Source organism: Ptychodera flava, chromosome 13, assembly GCF_041260155.1.
Source record: "Ptychodera flava strain L36383 chromosome 13, AS_Pfla_20210202, whole genome shotgun sequence".
Classification (NCBI taxonomy): Eukaryota; Metazoa; Hemichordata; class Enteropneusta; family Ptychoderidae; genus Ptychodera; species Ptychodera flava.
The window spans coordinates 34,540,196-34,562,216 of record NC_091940.1 but is presented as its reverse complement, the minus strand read 5'-3'; the positions used below and the strand labels follow the sequence as shown (position 1 = coordinate 34,562,216).

The 22,021-nt window shown below is 41.5% G+C and overlaps 2 protein-coding genes across 9 annotated transcripts; one reads left to right on the top strand and one right to left on the bottom strand.

The window, feature by feature from the left end:
* The first annotated feature begins 267 nt into the window (after window positions 1–267).
* Window positions 268–13,889, top strand: LOC139148256 (uncharacterized). Of its 7 annotated transcripts, none has more exons than XM_070719598.1 (5): window positions 268–402; window positions 3,067–3,286; window positions 6,556–6,672; window positions 11,054–11,105; window positions 11,808–13,889. In XM_070719598.1, exons 2-5 carry the CDS (start codon window positions 3,160–3,162, stop codon window positions 13,276–13,278), a joined length of 1,767 nt encoding a protein of 588 aa, XP_070575699.1. In that variant the 5' UTR covers window positions 268–402; window positions 3,067–3,159; the 3' UTR covers window positions 13,279–13,889. The 7 variants fall into 7 exon arrangements, with proteins under 7 accessions (XP_070575699.1, XP_070575700.1, XP_070575698.1 ...); XM_070719599.1 differs by lacking the exon at window positions 268–402 and adding an exon at window positions 572–648; XM_070719597.1 differs by lacking the exon at window positions 268–402 and adding an exon at window positions 2,177–2,308.
* Window positions 13,890–17,687: 3,798 nt separating this feature from the next.
* LOC139148252 (cytosolic beta-glucosidase-like) lies at window positions 17,688–22,021 on the bottom strand. Of its 2 annotated transcripts, none has more exons than XM_070719591.1 (3): window positions 21,739–22,021; window positions 19,104–20,491; window positions 17,688–18,585 (listed from the first exon to the last, which is right to left on the bottom strand). In XM_070719591.1, the coding sequence occupies exons 2-3, from the start codon at window positions 20,488–20,490 to the stop codon at window positions 18,149–18,151; spliced, it is 1,824 nt and encodes a 607-aa protein (XP_070575692.1). In that variant the 5' UTR covers window position 20,491; window positions 21,739–22,021; the 3' UTR covers window positions 17,688–18,148. The 2 variants fall into 2 exon arrangements, with proteins under 2 accessions (XP_070575692.1, XP_070575693.1); XM_070719592.1 differs by having other exon boundaries at window positions 19,104–20,645; window positions 21,739–21,966.

Here is a 22,021-nt window from a genome sequence, read left to right as displayed (position 1 = left end):
GGATTTTTCCTAATGACATCCGTGTTATAATGTCACGTATAAAGGTAATGAGGGCTTCAGAACAAAACTTCCCATTTTCTTTTAATGTATATTTCAGGTTTCAAGTTCTGGGTAAATCCAAAATCGGTATTACGATATGTGTTATTTCATTGAGCATTTTCTGTCACATTCAAACGCGAAACGCGCAATCTCTCGAGGTTTGGCGAGACACGCTGCCCTGCGGGCGAATTTGTTGCCCGGTTTCCGATGATGATAAATGTTTACGCCAAAATAACTTATTGTTTCAGGGTCGGAAGCGCTTCACATTACTGCGGCTCAGAGATACCTCATTTGTCTTGCATAATCGTTATCAAATAGGAACACCATTTGAACTATTTCGGATTAATTAGAAGCCGATAAAAGGTAAGAGAAATCTTACGAGTCGATCCTCTTCCTCTTTTTGACAATTTGGCCAAGTCTTGTCAGTGTGAAAAATGGTAATTGAGGGTCGACGACCGGAACGTTTCGTCCATCATAAGTATTTCTAAGGTACTGCAGAGGTCAGTTGTCATGCGCACATCCTCCGTTCTTCAAATGATTTTATGCTCTAGTGCAAATTTCCAAAAAGAGTAAACAGTTCTGATCATGTTACAAGAATACATATTCAAGGTAGGTGTGAAACAGAGCTGATGTAGAGTGATGCAGCTAGTCTTTCTTTGATGTAAATACTTTTACATGATCATTGGATGTAGATCTCTATAAAACAGAGTATACCAAAACACTACAAAAACTTGCTTGGTTTGTTGGGGGTTTGGAAATACTTCCCTGTTTTTGGGCAAAGAGCATTCATTGCCTCAAGATGGTTTCTATTACTGCTTTTGGGCGACAAAGAGTTAATAATAATGCTTCAAACGTGTTCTTGTGAAGTGCTTCTCCGTCCGAATCACCACTTCCATTCTTGCTTATTTTGGTTTTTTGAAACTTTACAAAGATCAGTCTCAGATATTGCGATGATTCTTAATACCCAGGTGGCACTATTTTTACTGGTTCAACAGTGGCCACATTATTTGCTTTTGTCCAATAGGAATGGCAAGTTAACTCGCAGTGTTGACAATGACAATGGCAATGACACAACACCATCGCTCGCTCGAGTCATTATATCAAGGAAATCAGTGAAACAATATTTTCTCTCTCTGGATTCAAGAAGTTTAATCATTACACTCGGTGGTCACATCTGAACTCGTTGTTTATAAAACGCCCCTACAAGCTTCAGGGGGAAAAACCTATGCTTTAATATGTCTGACAATTTTCACAATTCATTTCGAAAATGACAAGCATCGCCTCTCTTCTTGGGGCTAAGTGCGGTCAGCCTTCCAACATGATGGCACACGTACTCCTTGGTTCTTGACTAAATGAAATGTATACACGAATGACATATTATGTTTTCACATCCCCCGCAGTACGATATGCCCTCTTACATATCGCTTTCGTAGACCGGAGATCACCAAGTCTGAACTTTTTGTGCACTTTCAGCCACACAGAACTTTCAGCTGAACAGATACCCCTACAGACCCTGAAGAGATGCAGGCATAATAAAACACAAAAGAATGCGAAACATCGTGCTGTAAACCAGAAGAATCGTGTTTAGACGCCCCTACATATCAGGAATTGTTTCCCTCTCGCACATACACAGCTATAAGCTTTTGTCATCCTAGTTCATCACTTATCAACTTTCCCGCCGACTGATTTCCGCTTCTTTTCACCCAGTTGAGTCTCTTTCATAATTCTTTCCCCCGGGCATGAACTGTCCCCTACTCTCAGTCCCCATCACTGCACTTCAGAGACTTGCATTCTCGATATCGGAGTATATATTCTCGCATTTTCCCCTCTATAAGTTCACTGTGTAGAGGTACACCAGTGAGTTTGCCAGCCGTCTTGTGCGTAACGCCCAACACAGAATACAACAGATGGTTAAAAGTAAATAGCTAATTTGTAATTACAAATGGCCAACCCCTTTCTCTCCATACAGGATGTTCACTATCACCGCCGGAGTAATGGCACCGTATGTTTTAAAAGATAAGCAGAATTAAAAAGTCTGACTCTTCGGGATAAGTAATTAAGGAAATCTCGCAAATTGCGGGCCAATCACTCGCACCCCCTGTTGATGCAATAACACCGTGGAGGGCAATCTTGTTATCGTTCTCATGGAGTTTTCTCTCCGTGGACTGGCCTTTCACGGATAACCTTCGCGGGGGGTGTTATGTAATCATATCGACTTGCGTACTCCTAATGACAGAAGAGACTGGTGATTTATAGTCGTGCCACCGAGGTAAGTTCATCTGCCACCACCTCGTGCCTCTGCGACGTTTCTTCAGCCGCGTCAACGCACATGACGGGGTGATTTCGGGGGAAGCCGAGTTGCGGTTTGCGTCTCAAACAATCTCGTGGTGGTGTAAGAGTGTTGTTATAACTGTCTGGGCAGTCGCTGTTTCTTTAGAGAGCCTACCTCGCCGTTCTGTTGTCCGAACAGACGCGTCTATTGTGGACCCAGCACTTCCATATATATGGTCAATTACCTCCATTGGTAAATTGTTCTCAAGCCGGCATGCGGGGAATTTAGGGTTTACACACAGACTGGAGTTTCCAGCAGATTATCAAAGGTTCGTTAGAAGAAAGCGCAGTTTATTAAATTAACGTCCATTACAGCACTGAGGCTAAAATGTTTCTATTTTTGGCATTGTGCGGGTCTACAAGCCTGTCTCATTTTATCGCCATTCGTTCCACACCAATATACACAGTTCGGGTTCGACTTGCCAAAAAAAATCAAATTGTTCTATTTTCCTACGTACAGCGAGCGCACCTGGGGCAAGAAAGTTCGAGTAAATAACAAGTAAGTAGTGCAATGTCACTGTAACATGATTGTGTACACAGACTCGACGTTTCTTTTATTGCGTCTCATATTGCTAGGGTGGGAATTTTTTATTGCTTGTTTTCTCTCACCTTCTTAGGTTGCATCTGGTATTGACACAATCTGGGTGGGACAGATAAACGTGTTACATAAAAAACTTCCTGCTTCTTTTCATCCAGAATTGCCGAGCTAGGGGGCTCTAGACGGACAGCTGGCGGTGTACGCCTGAGTGGGATCCAGTCACGAGCGAAGGGCTCTTTATCAAAGCAGACATGTTTAGGTGGGTTGTAAAAGACGACACGGGTGTATCTCTGGTCCCATCTGCCAACCATGAACGCGCCGCCGTGCCGAGAAATACCGACGGTCTGAAGATCCCGGTAGTCACGTCGACCGATGCTGGTGAGTTTCTCAATGGTTACTTTTTTTTCTTTCATCTTACACACAAACCCAGCGCGTTTTGTCTTCGGCGATGTTGGTGCGGGGGACTTAAAGCATCAGTAAACAAAAAGGCAAATTAATTATGTACCTAATATTGACATTTATTTTACATGTTGGGTGTCGAATGTTTGCTGAAGTCCTTATCAGCCAAACAGAATAAAACTATATTGTTCGTGTGTCATCAGTGACAGAGCGTGTTATCTCAGCAACCCGTGGCTTCACGATCCTGTCCCGGAGCGTCTGGAACAGACGACGTATCATCGGTCTCACTTGCCATCGGTAATCGTAAGTAACTTACGTTTAGGAGACTCCAAACGGGCACATAATATTGAACGTTTCGATGGAAGAGCACTGTGCACAAACAGACAGATAACGCTTATCACCGCTGATTAAACAGACCAGTAATATTTTCGAGCTAAAAATTTTGACATCCTTTTAGTACGGCTATTTTAAGTGATTTAGAGTTTTTAATTCTCCCAGAAATGCGCGGTTTGCTCGGAATGCAGCGTCTAGCCAACGAAAGTACGCCCTTATTATAGTGACTTTGATGCAAAGCGCCGTATATAGCTTGACGGAGACTGCTGGGAGCAATATCCATATGTAAACGCCGTCGTCAGATGAGTCATAAAACCTGATATGGAACGGAGCAAAGGTCAATGTATTAAGGGGTGTTTGCACTGGCAATAAAGCTGCCTTGTTGGTTCGTGTTCGGACCATGGTCACGCAAATATTGCGACCATAGTGATTACGAAGCAACCGTTCGCGGCAGACAGCCCTTACCGTGCTTGGCTCCGGTTCGTACCGAGCGAAACGCTGAAAAATAGAGAAGGGCGACATAAAATATGGGTGTAATTTAAATCTGAAGTGTAATTGAGCTCTCGTTCCGTGGTATTTGTGTATATTTGTTTTATTACGCACCGCATTCCAACCTTAATTGCCTAGCCTTTTATTACGTTATGGCTGTACGCGCCTAATGATGTTTGGACAGTGTGTTTTGAGGACCGCCGTGGGATGTTTGCCCCCTCTTTGCTTCAGTCGACCACAAACATCAGCGAATTTATATTTGTGTATGAATCGACGCAATCACCGATAAATTGCCATTTATTTGTACAAGGGGTTTTCATTTAGGTTTTCGCCTACCCGCTTCTATAGTGAAGAAACATGAGATTTCTCTTTATCTGCACTTTCGCACAAATCAATTCGCAAACTACTTCGATGGGGCCATGGCCGGATACAAGCTCAATTTTCATTTGCATATATCTACTACATGCACACACAAAGTGTATTCCGGTAATAATGGCAAAAAGGCGAATTATTTATTAACTAAGCAATTTTATCATCATTAACTGAATACGTGTAATAAAGAATATAGGCTATGCAGACAGTTAAAACTACAGAGATAATCATTATTTTTCCCGCTAGTCTTTCGTTTCCACCCATATCGCAAAGTGAACAGCGTTCCTCAAAAACACTTGAGACGAACATTTTACCCAGGATAGCTGGCAGCTCCCCAGATCCTGCCATAAAAATGAAAGCAGGGGTTATAAAAAGAGCCGAGCTGGCAGCCTTAAAAGTTGGGTGAAAACCATAATTGCGCCATAAAATTTTAGTTTCTCAGATGTTTTACGGTAATAAAAGTGAATGGCAATGTTTTGGGGTCTCCGTGTTCATTTGATGTAAGGTCGTACCACAAAGTACGGCACAGACCCAAGGCAATTACCAATCATCGAGAAAAAAGGTAATCCGATCTCTCTTGTCACCGAGAACATTGCGCAGTAATTTAGATGTTAAACATTGAAAGTTTATTGCACGGGCGGAAGTTGGACAGTTGCATCATAAATTTAGTATGTGTACTCTGCTTCTCCCGCTGTGTGAGTAAAGTGCTTATAATGGAACCTAAAATACAAGATATTCATACACGCACAAACAGCGAAAGATGTTGAACTTTAGGATTCTAGCAGGGCTCCCTAGCCCGGCCGGGAAATTTGAGCGCGAAGTTTCGTCTCCTTGGTGACGGGGGAGAGGACGGCGTAGCAGATGCGGATTGCGCAATAAAGTGTGATTTCCGCTCTCAAGAAGTGTAATAGCGCAGGATGGGGAGTGGTGTAGACTTCGCGGAGCATGGCGTGGCGGCTGTATGTTTGTGATGGTGGAAAATTAAGTCGAGCTGTTTTCTCCCTTTTTGCCAAGGTAACATGCAAGATTTTTCCATGGTTATTCGTCAATTGATTCTGACGCCGCATTTTACAAACTTTTTGTCGTCAAAGATTTTTTGCAAGAGAGAGAGAGAGAGAGAGAGAGAGAGAGAGAGAGAGAGAGAGTCTTTGATGGGATAACCCATAAGTGTTTATAACCTACGATTGAGAGCGTGAGTAAGGGCACGGATTTGAACCATATAGCTGCTATATATAAACTCAATTTCCCTTTTACAAAACACGTTTTATGACTCAAGTCTGGCCGACCCAGGCTCGTTGTTTGGAGTGGACGTAATAAAATGAAGTTGTCATAAAAGCGAAGTTGTGACGTAAAGTGACTGGGTTTTGGTAATAATCCAAGCGTTACGATTCATAAACCTTTGTAGTTGGAAGAAGCCGACCGTATCGGTCCGCAGTGGTGGGTATATGGCTTGCCCTGCCCTGCAAATAAAACCATGAAAGTAACGATTCCTTCTTTTATTGCGGTAGAGGTCATGAAATTCAGTTTGTAAAGCAGGGTGAACGTCCGTCACTGAAACTAGCAGCTTAAATTCCAGTTTACAACGTGGCAATATAAAAAAAATTCTAGCGTTTAAACATTTGCATTTTGTTTTGCCAAGACTGCGCTTCGATTGAGGTCAACTTAGACATCATCTAAGTACTCGACGACTGAACAGCAAGACTAGTTTGACCGTACCGGGATGTCATACTCAGTGTAATTTTTTTCAAAACAGTTCGTACCGTACCGAGGCAGACAGACATTCACAAATGTCTTCACTTTGAAAAGGTTACTGTCAGTTTTATGGTGTTTAGTTTTCGCAATTGTCTGGCGTTCGGCAGATTGCGTATTTCAGTGGTATCGTTTGTTTAACCAACATGAATTGTCGGCGTTCAGAGCGAAGAGCGGCGGAATCAATCATCGGGCGGTCAGCCATAAGCCTGATGATTTCATTTCAACATTGTTTCAATAATGTTTACTCCTCGGTAACGTAATTCCTTCAACGCTCTCCCTTCTCAATTTTTCACCCGCTCCAGTAAACTACAGCAAAGAGACGGTGGACCAATCAAGTGCCTTACGTCAAGCCGGCCAGACTTATTCATTACCCGTGATGACAGACGAGCAACTAGCGGACTTTGGGGATATGGATTATGGTAAGTGCTGTTAAAATTATCAATTTTTTTGGTGATTTTAACTTGGGATTTGAGGATGGCTGTAATTATCGGCAAGTAGTTACGCCGCCATTTTGTATAGTGAACGCTTGGGTTCAGTAACACAGCGTGTTCTTCGCGTTCGTATTTTTAAATTCGCAATCTCTTCCGTGTAATTTCATCTGTTCTCAATTTGCTGTTCAGCATGTGGTCCCGGGACTTATATTGCGAATGCAATAACAATAGGAATTAATATTACGGAAACAAGAAGGTGAAATATTGTTTTTCGGTCATCAAACGCTGTGAGAGTGTAATCTGACTCAATTTAATTTATTTTTACTCAAGTACGGTTTGTTTCGTAAAATCTAGTTTCGCTTCTTTCGGCACATACGACATGACGAGTTACTTAATTCAAAATCGTAGCTTTGTACGAGGCTGACAAATTACATGTCAACACTATTTGCTTAACTTGATACAAAATTTGTTCCCGTTGTAACAGGCACTCACCTTCCTGTTGGTTTAGTTTAATCTCAACGTTCTGGTTATTTTTAATAAAAATGTTTATATACTGGACTGGGGAAATTAATAAATGTCAAGTGGTTTATTTGAGAAGGGCGCGACTGTGGGGAACGGATCAGAATTGCCCCTGGTGATAAAGATTTTTAATCACATTCTGGACTGCGGTGGGTGTCTTTTTTGAGATTTTAGAAACAACCTTTGGTCTAGAGTCATAAAGAGACACATGATTATTGTCAGTGGATTGTTGGTTTATCTGTTGATGAGCAACCAGGTGAAGTCATCTGTGTCAATTAATAACCGCACCTGTGATTTGGGCAGTGGATGGCGGCGACTCGGACGGGTGACAATGTCGGGGGGGGGGACCTGGCGATTACAGCTGTGTCTGAATACATGGCTATACTGTGTTGTTCTCATAAAACCTGTAAAGTGGTAATATTCTGTACGTGTGCAAGTGTTCTTTGCCGTCTATTTTTGGAACGACAGATCTCGTCATGATGAAAATTAGGAAAATGATGTTTTTTAAGGCTACAGGTTGTTATTTTTAACCACAATGTCGAGAGCTGACGACACATTAAAAATGAATTGGAGCTCCTAGGTAATAGCCACTGACATGTAGGCACACGTGATGCTCCTAATATCGACTGTATTACCAGCTTGTATAGAAAATTTAGATGGCAAACACAGTGTTTGCCCAGTTGAATGGAATCGTGCATCAGATATACGCGGTTACTTAGTACTCTTTCGCCCGCCCGTCAATTTTGTCCTGACTAAAGAGACATGCTGGTGTATGCTTCCCACATTCTCCGAAAACGTTTTCATTTCGTTTGCACTTTCGAGAATTGTCCTTCCCGGAACCTGTACCACTTGAAAGCAGTCAAACCAGCTTGAACAATACTATTCCCCTCAAAAAGTCAGCAATGTGACGATAATTTTTGATCAACTTTTATATCGGCAAGAGCATGCGTAATAGAAGGCAGTCAAACTACGTCAGAAAACGAAAGACTGTCGGATTCATGTGGTATCACACTTTCTGGAAATACAATTGCTTTGAAGTCTGGTGTCAATATGTCGTTCCTTGTGAACCTTAATAAACCAACCGCCACTTTCTCAATCTTTTACTCCAAAAGTCGATCTTATTTTCCAGAATGAACTCCAGAATTGGAAAATCTTTAGATAGCCTCGTGCTAACGATGTGTAAACAGACATGGCATAGTTGTATATCAATCACGTAGGTTTTCCCTAATTGGCGACGCAATTAATGGTCGTAAAAAATCTACTAATAGCCCGTCTGATTAGATTGCCTCCCCAGGCTCACGCTGTCTGGCCGAAGACAGTTTTGGCGGGAAGAGGAGGGCACACAAGTCAGCCTGAGGGATACGGATATATGCGCCATCGCCATGTGTGCTTTATCGAAAATTGCGTAATCATCGTTGTAATTGTCACGTTGATCAGCGGGTTAACTAACCGCCCTCCTGAGGGCTTAATTGTTGAGCAGTTGATCAGAGCTGGTACAAAGCATTTAGTTTATTTTTACAGTTGATAATATACACGAAGGGTTTATTTTCGCAACTGCTGACAGGGCGATTCAGTGCGAAGTCTTGGAAAGAACAACATTATTCAATGAAGTGACTTGATTCACCTGCAAAATTAGTTAAGTCGAGATTTCAACACCCCCCCCCCAAAAAAAAAAAAAAAAAAATGTTGAAAAAAAATTCATAATCGCTCATCAAAGTCCAACGGCTATCCAGTCAAAACTTTTCGGAAGTTTGAGGTTGGCAGGACATGGTTGAACATGTTGAAGGGTTTTTGCAAGTTGATACTGTGAACATTAAAATTGCTCAATTCCCTCAGTTAGCATATGCAAGACGATCCCCCCATCGAAATTGCCCCACATTAGATAACTAGTTGCGGGGGGGGGGGCGGGGGGGGGAGAGGTAAAGCAGACATGTGATACGGTCAACGTGAAGTGGCGACCTCTGACACGGCTGGTCCTTCTTGTCTCTGGCCGTAGGCGATCGTAGCCAACAGATTTGCCGTTTTCCGTGCGAGATATCTGCCCTGTCAATAAACCTCTGTATCTGCCTTTGTTTGTCATTTTTGTTGCTGTTTGTTAGGCACTTCTTCGGTCATCTGCACAGTTATCGAACAGATAGCGTAGACAGAGAGACCCCCGAGAACCTGGCACATGACTTGGCCGGGCAACCGACGGTCACTTCAAAGACAGTCTGAGCCATACCATGTCGCTTCAAGAGCACCAGTTTACAATCAAAGGTGTATTGACTTCCTCGCCACGCCATCGGCTTTCTTTCGTTCGTCCTTGAGATAAACGCCGTTTGTAAAGAAGTTAAAAATGTTAAGTCGTAAAGAATAGAATGAGGACATTTTGCGTCACGTGCCCCCCTAACTTACGATAAGATTGTCACTGGTGTTGTCAGTTCTCCCCTATCGCGTGATTTTGGAATTTTCATATATTTAGAATGTCTCAAAATTGGTATACTTAAAAGAATAACACACCAAGTGTCGGTAACTCGTGACATTTGAAACTACACATAGATATTGCCCATTAGGCGGATAATGCGTGGCGGTCATATAAATTGTAGACAGTTATTAACACGACGATAACGAGGTGATATCAATTTAATTATTAATTTCTAGCAAACAGTTTATTGATCTTCGATACTTAATAATTCGCCTGGGCAAACTGTGCTCCCTATCTTGTTTGTTTGGCCGCGTTCACAGTGAACTATCCGGTGTCTGTTTGTTCTTGTTACGGTGTTTGTCATTTATTCGTTCGTGATGGGCTGCTATCTAAGGTGTCTTCTCATGGGTTTGTTCGCATTCAAAGTTGATTGTTCACTGTTTATTGCCGCTACAGTGAGCAATGCGGGTAGCAATAAACTCTCTCCCACCTCAAAGACAAATAGAGCTATACAAACCCCGTCCCTATACTTCTTGTGAGTGACAGTGCCCATCCCTGTCTTAGCATTATTGCATTAAACGAAACTCGAGATGCAGAGGCAACGTGACGCGATATTATCTTTTCTGTTCCTTTTTTTAAACATCTGTTATGACTTCATTTTATTGATGAACACTGTCTTGTGCGAAATGTGATATTGTCAAAAGATGTCTTGATGAAGATGACCATTATTTACTAGCAATAAAACACACCCAGCGACGATATATCACGAGATTTTCAATCAGTCCATGACATGTGCACGAACTGTGTAGCGAGTCCATTTATGAAGTGAACTGGTCAAAACCGAGTGTATACCTGTTGCTTTGGTGGTTTATTGGTATTGCATCATAATAGTATATTGAAATGGTGACGTGAAACGTCATAAAATGAATTTTTCTCTAGCTGAGAGCTCTTGCGGGTTCCAACCGTGCAACATCACGAATATAGCGCGGCAATTTTCACGTATCAAGCAATAGATCACTGTGTTATTGCGCCATCAATATTGGTGTGATGTAATTTCGGATACATTGGAGTAGATCGTGTCATCAGATCGCACGGCTTTCGGACACGTCTTGTCAACTTTACCGTAGCAATGGAGCGCTAGAGTCGGTCCTTCTTAAACAGCAGATTTCTACGTAATATTGTAATTGTTTTAATATATCTTCAGAGTGCAGCATAAACACTTTCTTGCAAAATATTTATTCTTACTTTAAGACTTATCGTCTTCGTACTCAGACTCAGGGCTGGCCTTCTCGTTCGTGCTGGCATTGAAACAAATATTGTCAAACCTGTTGGGTCATTGTGAAATCTCATATAAAATCTTTAATTGCTGGAGAAGAATATACTAAATAGAGAGAACAAAGAAATACGCTCTTTTCAAATAATCGACATGTTTCATTATCTCTGCAGATACTGGCAGTCGACAGAGCAAGAGTGGCTATGTCAGAGCGGTGACAAACAGGTAAAACTCTGCGAATCTTTTCTGTTAGCGACACGCTTCACAGCCGACCGTTGGCGTTTATTACATATACTCAAATCTGTACCGAGATTCGAGGATAGATATTGTATTTCCTATCGCACCAAACCAACTTTATCGGCGAAGCTGTATAGAGGAATACACCATTAAGGCGTCTCTTTTGAGTGTAATGACAATTTTTTGGGTCGATTTTATTCGAAGTTCCCGTTCAAAGGTCGTGTTTAACAGTGCCATAAAAAGATGCACAGGTGTTATCTATCCGGGACACTGACGAAGGCTCATAAACACCTGCAACTGTCCACTCGTCATATCTGATATTTACCAGTGTGTGTGTGGTCACCGCCGACCCATCACCGTTTATTTACATATTTTTAAACAAATATGATACGACCAAATCGCGTTCTTTCATTCGATGCGGACGTATAAATTTCGAACATCGCATGTGCAACGATTACAATTGTACCATTTTCAATCAATTTTTAATGTTAATTGATTATTTGTTTATTTCCTTTTTTAAATTGAAATCGCGTTTTTTAATGGTTACTATTTTGAACAAATAGCTCACCAACCAACCCAATAACGCTTTTACAATATCAGCTGCGTAGACTCTATTGATTAGTTTACAGGTCAGTTGTACATCTGAAATAAAAACTCATGTTTGTATTCTTATTTGTCCCATCTCTTTAGGTATAGAACTCCGTATTCAGACGTCCAGAAAGGCATACTTGAAACTGCATACATACAGAATTGGGGATTCATTACTATCGAGAAGAAACGCCATCTTGCCAGACAGCTGGGTTTGACTGAGCGCCAAATCAAAGTCTGGTTCCAGAACAGGCGGGCCAGAGATCGGAGGGAAAACAAACGCAAAGTGCAGGAGAAGAGGCTCTTCGGAGACAGGTCGTCCAGCCAAGGCTACGATGATATCGGCGATGATGAGTTCGATGATGATCGAGCCATGGTTATCGATGAGACAGTTGTTGAGAAAGACTGCGAAGAAACGAGCGACCTCAACGACGAAGGCGAAGAAGAGATGTCACCGGAGTATCTAACCTCTCCGGAGAAATGTCGCGACATCTCTCGTCCGTCGTCGGCCTCAAGTCGCAGTGTAACTTCACCGGCTTCGCTCGTTCAAACAAAGCCAAAATCGCTTGGGAAGAGTTCCCGAAAGGACTACGAACCAAGGAAACACCAACACATTGAGGGACTGGCCGAAGCGATGAATTTGAAACACCGGTGGGAAGAAGCTACCGTGAGGGGATCGGCGTCACATCCATCACCAGTAGATTTCACATCAGCCGGAATCAAGATTAAGAAAGAACGCAGGGAGGAAGTCGAGTTCCCGGACTACCGCAATGGCTTCTCGCACGACTCTATAGGAAGTGCAGGATTGGACAGTTATCACGCTGAACTCATCAGACAGATGACGCTGAAAAACTTCTACGAGCATGTTTCCAACTGGGCACACCAGAATGAGATGAACGTTGGAGTGTCTGGGAGTAAGAAAACAACCAAGAACGCTGAACATATGTTGGACGAACAATTAATGAGGGCAGCGGGCTTTGATTTCGCCAAAACTATGCAACTGAAGACAATGATGAACAACAACGTACACTTTGACATTTTAGCAAATTTTGCTGATCTTCAACCTAGTATTAATGCAATTAAGGATGGCAGTGTCCAAGGCACTCTATCTCCAAAGTTGACCGGGCTTGGAGCTAGACTTCCCGTAAGCATTGAAGCCCCAAAGCCTCCAGCACCGCGACAAAGCCCGAAGCAGCTCTCCGAGCGGGTGATTTTGCAGCCTCGTTCTGGACTCAGAGCGTCTGCGCCTTTATCCGAGCGAGAAAACTTGTCGAGATGTAGAGAGCCGACAGAACGTGAAAAAGAAGCAGAAATGAACGCCGATACTGCAGTTCCGCTGGATCTATCGGTGAAGCCCAAGAAATCCGTCTCCCCTCCTGTTCATTCTCACAGCGACGAATCGAACGACGCATTTTCTGAAGCAGCTTCGCGGTTCGCCCCAGTGTCGACCAAGAGAAAACGAGGCGACGATGAAGAGAGCGGTACAAATATAGGAAGAAACGAAAGCAAACTGGTAGCCTTCATTTGGAAAGGGAAGTGCAGAATCAAGGGACACACTTTTGATAAAAATTGAGTTTTCCTCGCCAATTCCGTAAAATGCCGTGTGGCGATCCCGTCGTCGAGTGAAAGTCCTCACTCAGTTCAAAATCGCTCCCACAGTGTATGTTGCCATTTCTATTAAATTTTTGCGAACAGTCGTTTCATTGTTTACTTTAGATTTGGCATTTCCAAGGTGGCGTTGTCGTTCCATGCACATTCTGCAAACCTTTGAGAGTATTAATTTGTAGAAAACGATCAATAAATATACAGGGCGCATCTGTTGTACCGGAATATAACTACCCAGCGCCCTCTATGATCGTATATGCACTTCAGGTATTTCGAAAAGAACTTAGATAGGTTCGTCGAATACTGCAAGCGTTGACATACCAAAATGTAACTTTCCTTTTAAATGTATTATTTGACCATTGGAAGTATGGCTTTTCCAAGGGAAAGCAAATGACATTTATCACTGTCTGAACTGTCGTTTGACATGTTCCAATGGAGATATAAAGTGCCAAAGTAACTTACAGGATAAAAGTATTAAACTTTAACGTATTTAGCACAACAAATGCATAGATTTTGTTTTTGAATTTAATTATTTTAAATTGGATATAATAAAGCATTAGAGACAATGCATCCATTTTAGCATTGCGGTGTCTTGCCAAAGCATTAGTGTACAAGCTTTACCCGAAATGCAAAATCACAAACGTCATTGACATGTTACGGTGGCCCAGGCAGCAGAAGTGTTTTTGTTGATGCATTGTTGCTGATTTCAGATGAAATTTCTGACTCGAAATATTGCTCTGGTAAAATGTACCAAACTCTTGACAAGAGGGATCGAAAATTCACGGTGAATGCCTGAAATGTACCTCGGTACAATTTCACTCGATCTTTGCTATATTTTGATCTTACTTGCATTAATCACGCTCCATGACTGATTGATTGTCAAACGTGCATGTAACGTCACCTAGTCTATCTTTACTTCAGAGTCATGATTGTTTTTGGCGTACTAAAATCGTTATCATGGAAATCTAACTCACCATGTTGTTCGTGTTCATCAAGAAATGTGTAAGGATTCAAAGGTTAAGAAGAGCGAGTTGTGGATGCTCGTTGAAGGATAAACATCGTTAGGAATGAACACGGGGTAAGAATGAAATACTCGCTCAGTTTGTCGCTGAAATGAAAACAACACTCGCTCTGTTTGTTGGTGAAATGTGCTGATTTTGGTATACACCAAACTTGAGCGAAGTAAGTGAAGACATCTGAAAGCAATACGATTCGTCTTTGGTATAGTCATTTTCTTTTGTATATTACATATCGTTGTGGACGTTCGTTTATCTGTATATAGACACACGTTTTTCGTCGATGTTCCAGCTTATTGTTGTTCTATCACCCTGTCTTACATTTCATATGTACAGTATATTTTAATAGTTCTGAAAGTCAAGTCACCTGTGTTACGTGAGCATATTATCGCGATGCATTCTTGAATTTAGCCAAGATTGCTTGTTCCTCTAAGAAACAATCAACAAAACAACATTATCGCTTGCTACCACGCCATTGGATGCCCTTTGGTGTCAATCACAAGGGAGTTTCAGAAACAAGTGAGTCAACGTCTCGGATCCTTTTTGGCGTCTTTTTGGCAAGTGTCCACCAGGAAGGGAAGAACGTCTTGGTACACGGAGTTCAGAATTATCTCAGTTTCACGTGATTCCCATCAACAAAACCCGATCCATACAGGATTTATCTGATTACAGTTTATATCGAGTATTAATTACACATTTTGGTGTGCAGGGTGGACTAGTATACCATCGATTTCCATCACACTTAAGTACTCGAACCAGTGGATAGTTTGACAGTTCACGTGGATTTTAAACATGTCGACGTGTTCTGCACTCCACTCCGTTATCCATCCAATAAATTAATATCCTCTCGGGAAAAATTCAATGCACTCTAGAAATTTATCTGCTTTGGTTTCATCTTATCCCAAAGGGGCCGATCAGAGATGTTTAAGGCACAACCAGTGCCCTTGATGTTAACGGCTCTTTCAAATCGAATCCGCCAGCACTGGATACCGGAGCCAACCACTGTCGTCGCAACTACCTTGATTAGAGGGCGGTAGCAGTAAGGTCATGATAATTGTTTTCACTGTTTTTGTTTTCAACATCAACCACAATTTCTCCTCCTACCTGCCAAAACCTATTTAGATATATTCGATTAAGCCAGTATGTGTGTAAACTGCATTGTTATTATTGACATGAATTCTACCCCAGACTGGATTTCAAATGTAAACAGTAGTACATTTTACACGTACAGACGCTGTGTTGACAAGCCATAGGGTGTATGGACAAACTAAATGGTTGGTGTTTCAGCGTGCTTTTTGGAGTAGAACAAGATCTTGCAATTGACATAGAAAACAAAACTAGTGAAATTATCCACAAAAGTTACAGCTACTGATCTTGAATGGCTGTAACATATAGAGTTCATTTCTCAACGGCAGTGATTGCATTTCACTGATATTTCTTACTCCACCTCTGAAAGAATGGTTGGCAAGACTTTAAGGAGGGATAAATACGCCGGGACAGTTTTATTCGATACTCTCAATAGACTTGGTGTTGCCATTCGCCAGGCTACAAATGTCGTTTCTAGTTGCTAGCAGAAAATCCTACATCTTTCGTCGAAACTGGGGCTGTGCCGCTATGATCAGGAGCAGAGAATTAATCTGTTTTCACAACATACTGTATACATCCTGACCACAACAAATAGATTGAATACGTTGAAGGCTATAATTCAAATCTAAAAATTACTGTGTATCAAATTTTTGAAAATAGTTAATTCTCCTGGTGTGAGCATTTGGATATCTTAAAACAACGAAAGTAAATCACATATGTTAATTTAAGGTACAATGGGCCTCTTGGACAGATATTTGAACTCTCAAATTTTTACAATTCTCTTCTGATTTACCACTTATGGGGGCTCGTTTTGACGCTCTCTGAGCAAGAAAAATTTTCACCGTCTCAGTCTTTCGGAAATCTGAAATATTTTCCGATAGAGCAGACATATGGGTGACAGCCATTTGAATTTAAAATATCGTTAAAGGTGATTTGTTTCCCCAGTAGCAAACTTCGCTCGGCAACTCCTAATATTTATTCTTAATTTGGTAAGAGAATTGTTGAAAGCTTGATCCAGGAAAGTTTGAGCAAAAGTTCAAGTCTTTCACTTTGGCGGCGCATACTACCTTAGTATCGCTTTGCCATCAGTACTTACCGCGATATTTTCACCTGTCTTTCTAGGTCTGTCTGTTAGGAGGCCTTCGTTCCCTCTCCCGCATCATATTCTTGGTTCAACCCTTTTTTGTTTACAACCATCAAATGAATAACGTTAACGTTCCAGGAAACATCTGAATCACACATTAAGTATTGAAAGAGCAACATCTTGGCAAACCTTAAGGAATATCTGCTCAACTGTAAGAGTGTATGTCTTTGAGCGCAAAGCAAAGGATAGTAGGTATATATTTGAAAAACCGAGGCAAACCACTACCCCGATTGGAGTAATTCTGTAAAAAGTTTGTAGATCTCGCGAGATGAGTATGCGATTCGCACGTCCTTGTATACAGCTATCGTAACATTTAGAGCCAATTATAAAACCATATTTACTCGCAGCACTTCTAATTTTATGATTTTAGTAACCCCGAGTCAAGGAGATTTGGCATTCCCTTGTCTGGTTTAAAGGTAAAGGGGCGGTGTATTCAAATCAATTGAGCTATACAGTACACTGAAAACTACGGAGTTAAGGGTACTTGTGCGTCACACATCGCTAACATTTTAAGTTAGACTGCAAGGAACTACGGCATAGGTACAGTAGATTTTGGCAAACAGAGGCACAGACTGAACTTAAATGGAACTTTTAAATCATTCAAACTACTGCCCATGTTGTTTTCGTGTTCCCGATCAATCAATCAATAGATCGACTTATTATCTCTCTCTCTCTCTCTCTCTCTCTCTCTCTCTCTCTCTCTCTCTCTCTCTCTCTCTCTCTCTCTCTCTCTCTCAAATCTGTCTATCTATCCACATACCTACCTTACTTATCTTATCTACATTACCTACCTGCCTGCTAATCTACCGATCAATCTATATTTATATCGTTGGAAAAAATCTACCTGTCTGGCTTTCTAGATAGACAATTTAGATGTAAGAATTCTCACTGGAAAATGATTTGTTATCAGCTGGGCGTACTCAAATGATACTCATAAACACACTGTGCGTAAATGCGTTCTGTGTTATCGTCATTTAAGCATGAGATGGCCTATCTACTTGCCTACTCACTATCCGCGACGTCTCTTTTGAAGAGTCAATGCGTCATAGTCTTCCTTGTGTCTTCGTCATTGCGTGTAGGAATGTATTTGTATTTGTGTTGCATTTTGCAATCGTCAAGATGCTTACAAAGTTTAATATCAACAGTCTTTATTTGTTCTAAGCGTCAAAAAATTAAGTACAAGAGATATTGTCTAAGTATTTGAACGTAAGATTAAGTACTTCCCGCTTTGGAAAAGGTTCATATCTCGTAGACGATAAGTAAACGACCACAAAATCAGTCAAAACTGAAATAGAGAAGACCGCGAAAAAACGAAATTATTTCCCTCGTATTTTTGAATCGGATAGTCACGTCATGGATAATGAAACGTGTTAAGCTTATTGAGCTGTATTCCGTTCTGATGTCTGCAATTTTCGAAAACTCGCCTTGCTAACATCAAAACCTTAAAAAAAACGTCTCGAGGTTTTCGAAGATCGGTTAACATTCGAAATTTAAAAAAAAATTGTAGTTAATCCTTATAATAAGTCGACAAAAAAGAAACCAATGATCTAAGCCGTTTCTGAACAAAAGCTGCATGTTTGCTTTCGGATAATTTACTGTTGTTCTACAACATCGTCCATGTTTACGACCATCTTGTCATTGTTCGGTTTATTTGGAACTTGTGGTTTCTGTTTTAACGACGGAGCGTTTATTTTTCCAGGTAATTGTTTGGTTTCTAGTTGATTTCTGTAAACCAATTTTGTGTTTTCGTTCGCCTTGCTGTTTTTCAGGGGCGATTGCTCTGATTTCTTGACAGCACCCACTTTTGGTCGCGTGAGGGCAGCCGTCGACGCGGGTCTCGGAAACCCGTTGGCTTTGATGATCTCGGCGTACTTGACGCTGGACGCTCTGGGAATGCGTGGTCTGGTTGGGTTGGTGAAGTTCACATAGTAAAGACCGTATCGAACAGTGAACATGTTCATCCATTCGAAGCTGTCCATCAATGACCAGACTGTGTAGCCACGGACGTCCACGCCGTCAAGCTGATAGGCTGCGGATAAAAGAGGAGTCTGAGAGAGTTAACATCGTCACGTGACAAACGATTTTTACTATAGACACGAAAAAAAAAACAGACCTGGTATATGTATCTCGAAAGGAAGAAGAAAATCTACAAAAGAGGGCGAAAAGACCGAAATGGGAGTACTAGAGAAAATGTTGGGGAAGGGGATATTTTCATGCAGTATAAACTTATCAAGCCAAGATAAGTCGGAGAGAACAGAGAGAACCGAGTCGATGGAAACTGATCTGAAAACCAGGGATTGAGAACTGCCCCTTTAAATGAAGAACTTAAAGACGTTAGAAGAAATGTGAAAGTGATCAGGAAGAAGATCAGGAGTAAGAATATTTTTCACGGGAGATAAAACAAAGGAAAGATTATAGGGGAGTAAGTGAGAGAAAGGAAAAAAAAATGAGTTATGAAAAACAAACGATACTTTTTTAAAGACGTCGCTAACGAAACAACGTGTACTAACATAAATCTAGCAAGGGCTGTGCATGCAGTATTGATACCTTTAAGAACTTCATTTATGTAAGCTCGATGGTATTGAATTCTACCGGTATCCATCAGTTTCAATGTGACGTCATGATTCTCGCTGTACTCTCCGACCCCGTTACCCGTGACGTAAACAGGTGGATTATTATATTGTTGTTTGATCCAGTTCAGTACACTGCGCATCCCCCAAGGAGCGACTCCTTGTCCTATGACACCGTACGTCGGCCAAGATCTGTCCGGCCAAGCGATCATATCTTGGTCCTGGTAGTAACCGGCTGGCAGCACTTTCGGCATCGAGATGTCGACGTAGAAAGAGGAAAAGTGGTCTACTCCTAGGAAATCAGCCGTGCCTTGGATCATTCGCTTTTCCAAGTCGGTAAAAGTTGGAAGTCGCGACGACGTCAGCTTTTGAGCTCGACTTTTCTTGAAAACGGCATCTTTCATCACTTTTGGGTAATCACCGTTCACCAGCAAAGGATGGGCGAACCATCCTATTTGGAACTGCATGTACCTATCACTGGCGAGAAGATCGTCCTTCCAGCTCGATCTCGAAAACCCCCAGTTGGCAAGTAAGCATATCCCTAGCTGTCCGTTGTGAATGCTTCTGTAGCGTGAATTGTAGGTGTGCCACGTTCTGGCGTGCGCTTTGATCATGTTGTGGGCAACTCTGTAGACGGTGGTACCTTGGTGTTTGAAGCCAGGTGCATGGATGCCTTGGTCGTGCCCGAACACAGCAAAGACCGACGGCTCGTCAAAAGTTACCCAGTACTTCACTTTACTGCCAAATTCAGCGAAGCAGATTTCAGCATAATTCGTAAAGTAGGTGACTATGTGGTCGTTGCTCCATCCACCCACGGTTTGCAGGGAATCTGGCAGGTCGAAATGAAACAGCGCCACCATCGGCTGAATGTTCGCCTGGAGTAGGGTATCGATCAAACGATGGTAGTAGTCAATTCCACCGCGGTTTATTTTATTCGTTGTGCCATCTGGTAAAATTCTAGTCCAGGACAAGGAAAACTTGTAATGTTTAATACCAAGTCTCTTTAGCAGCATGACATCAAGTTTAATTTTATTGTAGCTGTCGCTGGTGACGTCACCATTTTCAACACTTCCGAAAATGTGTCTTCGCTTGTGGGTGAAGTAGTCCCAAATGCTCCTTCCTTTCCCATCGGCCAGCCAAGCGCCCTCAACTTGATGAGCAGAGGTGGCAGCACCCCAGGTGAAGTTTGCAGGAAATTGTCCATACAGTAATCTGTCTCGAATCGGGTTTACGAACTGCTTGTAAACATAACCGCCATATTGCGGAATGGTGGAGTTGGTCAGTGTTGTTGTTCCTGTCGACTCGAACAGAAGAAGAAGGCAGAAGGACGACCACAGCATCGACACATCTGACGATGTTTTCATTCTGCAATTGAACGAAATTAATGGAGAGAGGGTGGAGAGGGACGAACCATCACTTGGTGATATAAAAACACTGAGCAAAACGTCCTCTTGTATTTTACTGTAATTACTTGTTTGGTTTGGATTCAACCATTGAACATCTATAATCCCGGCGTCACCTGCATGATCGTAAATTACCGATTTTCATTATAGTATAGTGCGACACAGTAGGTGCTCATACACTCAGAATTCCGTGATAACTATTATCGTGCAGGTAGAATTTATATTTTTAATTTCAGCTGCATTGATAATATATATTGAGGTCTCCTAGCAGTCCGTGCGTGTGTGCGTGTGTGTGTGTGTGTTTGTTTGTTTGTGTGTGTGTGTTTGTGTGTGTTTGTATTGTATGTATGTATGTATGTATGTATGTATGTATGTATGTATGTATGTATGTATGTATGTATGTATGTATGTATGTATGTATGTGTGTGTGTGTGTGTGTGTGTGTATGTATGTATGTATGTATGTATGTATGTATGTATGTATGTATGTATGTATGTATGTATGTATGTATGTGCTTGTAAAACTTACCATGATAATATTAAAACGTATACGCCATCAATATATTTCATAAAATAAACACGTTTCAAACCCATTTCAAACTTTTGCAAGAACAAAACTCACTTTAGAATCCATTGGTATTCAACTGAGCATTTTACGCCCGACTTTCCAATAGGACAGGCCTTATTCTCATTGAAAAGGGTGAATGCGACATTATCACATTGGAAAGGCAAACATCACAAATTTTCATTCCTTTTTTTTAATTCAGATGAAAAAGCGAAAGTGTCGATGTGCACTCTATGCAGCTATGTACGCGCCACTACTGACAAAAGGTGCGACACGCATAGCAAGTATTTGGTACATAGCATCCTCTAAGTGTTATTGCAGAGTGGAGACATCAACATAAGCGGGCAGAACCATTCTATTGAGGAAATTTCTGACCACTGTGTTACAAGTCAAGAGCATTAAATACTATATACCATATGGTGGTGTTATATTTCGGTGTCTAGACATGAAAAGCAGACAGCGCCGTGAGCGATGCATAACAACGATGACCAATCACATTTGATCGTAACGTATAATATGACCAGATTTGTTTTACGTCCTATCTGCTAAATCTGACAAGACATTGAAGTCTTCTTGACAACTTACTAGTATAGCACACAGCACACACACAAGTTGCATTAAAACAAATAGGACATATTACTTTACCTGGCTTTGAGTATGGTCAAATCCTCTACGTTTTATACGGCCATCGAAAAACACTGTTTTTATACTCTGTAATGTATCCGCAGCACTGCTCTCTCAGTTGAACACAGCAATTATCATTTGCTTTACAAATAATCTTCGAGTGCCTAAACGCGTGAACGATAAATCATAGCTGTAATAGAGGAGATTTTCAAATGTACCGAAAAAGCCCTTAACAAAACATGATGTTGTGTCCTTAGTCATATGCTCAATGGGCTTGGTGATGTTCCAAGAGTTTACGTCATCT